General features: G+C 45.8%; 1 protein-coding gene across 1 annotated transcript; it reads left to right on the forward strand.

Annotated features, from left to right (window-relative positions):
- The first annotated feature begins 1,321 nt into the window (after positions 1 to 1,321).
- Positions 1,322 to 2,194, forward strand: LOC110288165 (eosinophil cationic protein 2). The gene is made up of 2 exons (XM_021154592.1): positions 1,322 to 1,379; positions 1,542 to 2,194. The coding sequence occupies exon 2, from the start codon at positions 1,547 to 1,549 to the stop codon at positions 2,012 to 2,014; it is 468 nt and encodes a 155-aa protein (XP_021010251.1). The 5' UTR covers positions 1,322 to 1,379; positions 1,542 to 1,546; the 3' UTR covers positions 2,015 to 2,194.
- The last annotated feature ends 2,592 nt before the right edge of the window (positions 2,195 to 4,786 follow it).

Here is a 4,786-nt window from a genome sequence, read left to right on the forward strand (position 1 = left end):
CTGCTGAACACAGTGAGGTCTTATAGACCTCATTCTGCTCTAGCTCATAGCCCAACCTTTCTTAGCCTCCTGCAGGCGCCCAGCTTCAGCCTCTTCTTCTCTTTCTGAGACTGCACACTCTGCAGGAAATCTCCACATCAACCCTGAAGTGGTCAGAGTGCTGTGTGGCCCTCAGATCGGAGAGTCACCAGTCCCATATTGTGTCAGCCTGGAACATCACCCCGGATTCTGGCCTATGGTTGTGAAATGAAGGATCTGTAATAAAAGACCTCTTAGATTCCTTCCATCTAGGAATCTCTCTAGTGCTTTGAGTCACTGAATAAATGTGGGTGGATGTGCATATGTGTGCATGTGTGTGCAGAAACAACTATGGAAGAAAACAGAACATCATTTAATTTTAGTGTCAGGGATACCATCCTGTCAGTTGGCTTTCTTGATTGGGCGTCTGTGGTAGAGAAAAGCCCACGATGGGAGGCATGTGCTAAAGCAATGCTGCTCAAGGTCATGGCAGAAGAAAGGAGGACAGAAAAGTGCACTGTGTCCCACAACATCCTTCAAGGGCAAGGCCACAGAGTCCTTGCTTCTTGCTGCTGAGTCTTTCTTCCTAAAGCTGAGCATCCACTCACAGCAGCACAGGCTGCTTACAACCTGGCTCATAAGCTGGGTCTGGAAGTGCCAGCCTGGGACCCTAGAACTTCCAGCCTGAGGCAGAAGGACAGAAAAATTTGAATACAATCTGGGTTTCTAAGCAAGTTCAAACCAAACCCAGGTTCCAGAGTGGCACCTTACTCAACATTCCTTAGACCCCCAAAAGATTAGTCCGTAAAATCAGGTTCCTGTGAAATTTTAGAAACGTTGTCCACTGCCATTTCCATAGACAGCAGGAGCACTTGGCAGAGCATCAAGCACTCCTAACAACTGAGCCATCTCTGCAGACCTCACCATNATATAATTTTAAAGATGCAAGATAGAAAGGTAAATATCTCTTATGATTCGGGCTTCCCCAGGCTTTCTAAAGTGTGTAGTCAGGCTAATAGAAAACTTGTCTGTTCCTTACTGAAAACAGTTGTGAACCCTACAGCCAATCAAAAGGCAATACAGAGATTTCTGTGGAGAGTTCCAATTCAGACTTCAAACTGCCCTGCACAAGAGGGCTTGGAATTTCTTCCTTACAATGGAGCCAGCAGCACCATGGCTTGGCCAAGTGAAGAAANAGAAGGCTGGTTGCACAAGCAGACAATGTACCAATCTGTGGGTTCTGCACCAGCTCCACCCACAAAGCCTGCTGTATATCTATGGGCCCAAGTGGAGCTCCCACATTATCCCTGATTTCCAGGACAACCAGCCCTCAGTTCCACGGGAGCCACAAAGCAGACGGGGTAAGACACTGACTGCCTATGCCTGGGACAGGGTGGGCAGGTAATGGGGCAGTGTCCAGGAAAAGTGGCACTGTGAACGCACAGTGACAGCAAGGGCCTTCAGGAAGACATAGGGAAAACTAAGGCAAGGTGGGAGCAGTCACTTCTCTTCTGTCCTCACAGGAAACATGGGTCCGAAGCTGCTTGAGTCCCGACTTTGTCTCCTGCTGCTGCTAGGACTTGTCCTAATGCTTGCCTCATGCCNGGGACAAACCCCTTCCCAGTGGTTTGCCATCCAGCATATCAATAATAATGCCAACCTCCAATGTAATGTTGAAATGCAGCGTATTAACAGGTTTAGAAGAACATGTAAGGGCNTAAATACTTTTCTTCATACAAGTTTTGCTAATGCTGTTGGTGTGTGTGGAAATCCAAGTGGCTTGTGCAGTGACAATATAAGTAGAAACTGTCATAATAGTTCATCTCGGGTAAATATAACTGTATGTAACATCACAAGTCGGAGAACACCTTATACCCAATGCAGATACCAACCAAGAAGATCAGTGGAGTACTACACAGTTGCCTGTGACCCCAGAACTCCACAGGACAGTCTCAGGTATCCAGTGGTTCCAGTTCACTTGGATGGGACATTTTAGCTCCAGTGCCAGCACTTTGTACCTTCGCTCATCTGCTACTGCCAAGATCATAGTAGTGAAGAGACAATTCCTCTGTCTGCGCTCCATATCAGCACATGTCCTCGTGAAACCTGTCCCTGACTACCTTTAATTTAGCTGAACACATCTTTTCTTACTAATAAACACCTTTGCATACAATTCCAGATCTCTGGTATCTCTGTGTCTGACAGGGTTGGGGAGAGTGGAAGGGGAAGATACACACACTGAGAAGTGTGTGTGTGTGTGTGTGTGTGTTGAGGCAGGGCTTTATACCAACTGAGGCATCTTCCCCGTCCCTGGAAACAAATGAAACTGAGAAGAGACAGACATCTTTTCTGAAAGTTCCCACACAGCATCTTCCCTGAAGTTTCTCTATGGGAAAAAGTGGCTGGCAGAGGAGACCAGGGAATTGGGATCTCTCGGTGAGGCTATCCCTTGCATCGCTGTCCTTAGAGATCAATTGTGAGATCATTCAACACAAACCAGGAGGACAGATTCCAAGATAGGGGAACTGGAATCTGCACAGGAAAGAGATGAATAATGAGAGGGCCTGCCCTGGGGTTACAGATGTTTGTTAGCTACATGGGAACTAGGAATGAAACACAGGTCCTCTGCAAGATCAGTCAGTGTTCTTAACTGCTGAGATATCTCTCCACCTCAATGAATTTAAAAAAATGGTGTGTGTGTGTGTGTGTGTGTGTGTGTGTGTGTGTGTGTATGTGTGTGTGTGTGTGTGTAGTTATATGTATCCATACATGGATTTAGATGAAAAGCAAAGATGAAATCTAAAGGAAAGTATAAAATAGGGGAGTAGAATACATGGAACAGGAAAGCAGAAGCTGGGACTGTGAGAAACAAGAGAACCAGCCACACATGGTGAGGAAGTGCAAGACAGATCAGAGAGGCAGAGGAATGAAGGAGAAATTATGATTACACAAGTGAGTGAAATGTCCATGATAAACACTACTTTGTATCTAATCTTTACATAGACAAAAACCAGGAAGTGGATCTTCAAACTGTCCTTTCTNGGGTGGCCCATCCATCTGAGGAGAGAGAGGCTCAGCATCCTAATGCTTTGTCTTCCTCTCTCCATTAAGCTAACAGATTCCATAGGAAATGGAGACAGGGACATTCCTTCTCAGGTTTATCCATGTGGCAGTTCTTATCTGTGAGATAGGTGTTGGCACTTTTCTCTGTACAGCTAGCATGCCTTATGCTCTCCCACACTATCATCTCCCTGAGAAGATTATGTTACAGGCGATGATCTTAGTCTAGACAGGGGACGATGGCGTTTCTAGGGGGTGGAGGTTTGTTTGTTTATTGTTTGATGCTTTATTTTAATGCTTTACCTTTATTGTGTTGGTGGGGGCACACATACCATAGCATGTATGTGGAAGACATGTATGTGGTGGTCATGTATGTGGGTATCAAAGGAGAACTTACAGAATCTGGTTCCCTTCTTCCAATACATGGACTCTGCAGCTCAAACCCGGATTATCAGCAGTGCTTTCATTTGCTGAGCCAATCCATCAGTCCATGAAGAGAAGTTTGAGAGCCTTGCTTGGATCATAAGTGGGGGATTATTCCTCTATGTCCTCAGGTGGAATCTCTGCTTTGAGGTTGCTGATTTTAGCTTGAAACCTGTTCTCATGAAACCTGTCCCTGACTCTTTAATTTAGCTGAACAGAGTTTTCTAGTATAAATACCTTTGTATACTCATCTTGATTTGTAGTATCTCTGTGTCTGATAGGGGTAGGGAGAGAGGAAGGGGGAGAAACAAACACAAAGACAATTCTCTCTCTCTCTCTCTCTCTCTCTCTCTCTCTCTCTCTGTGTGTGTGTGTGCGTGTGTGTGTGTGTTTGTATGTGTGTGTCGAGGCAGTGTCTTATACATTTTGAGGGATATTCACAGTCCCTGGAAACAAATGAATCTGAGAGGAGATGGGTATCTTCCTTGAAGTTTCTCTATGGGAAGAAGTGGTTGGCAGAGGAGACGAGGGAATTGGGATCTCTCGGTGAGGCTATCCCTTGCCCTCTCCCTGCATAGCTGTCTTCAGAGGCCAATTCTGAGATCATTCAAGACAAACCAGGAAGGACAGATTCCAAGATGGAGGAACTGGAATCTGCACAGAAAAGAGATGAATAATGAGAGGTCCTGCCCTGACTCCTGAGGACAGAACTGTAGTCAGGAATCAGTTTCAGACAGGAAGGTGCCATCTCTTTAAGGACATATGTGATCCTGGCATCACCAGATGTGGCTATGAAACTTCCTGCAGTGTCAGATGCAGAATGGAACAGAGGGGTGACATCCTCAGATCCATACCTCTGACTTTCAGTCTGGATCCCCAGCTTCCATTTTGCTGTTCCTTTCTGGGCTCCCAGATGCAAAACTTAGCCTCTCCTCAGGCAGGCCTGCAGGGAAGCCACTACTCTTGAGCAGCAAATGGAGTTGTTGTGGAATCTGCCTTTCTGGGTTGGTGTAGAAACTTGCTGAGTCTGGCATGGCCTTAGTGGGGACAGAATGACAGGATTCCTGCCCCTGGAACAGGACCAGCAGATGTGGAATGCCATGGCATGAAGCTTATTTTTATAATAATGTACATATTTTCATGTTCCCTTGACCAGTGTCCTCCCTGTTAACCTGAATGACTCCATAAGTATCAGAGATAGCATGAGATAGTTAAGGTGTGGCTAATGTCTTAGCATAATGGTACAAGCTGGGACATTTAGTGTAGCGTTTTAGGCTGTAGAAAA

This window comes from Mus caroli, unplaced genomic scaffold (genome assembly GCF_900094665.2).
Source record: "Mus caroli unplaced genomic scaffold, CAROLI_EIJ_v1.1 scaffold_10891_1, whole genome shotgun sequence".
NCBI classification, from domain to species: Eukaryota; Metazoa; Chordata; class Mammalia; order Rodentia; family Muridae; genus Mus; species Mus caroli.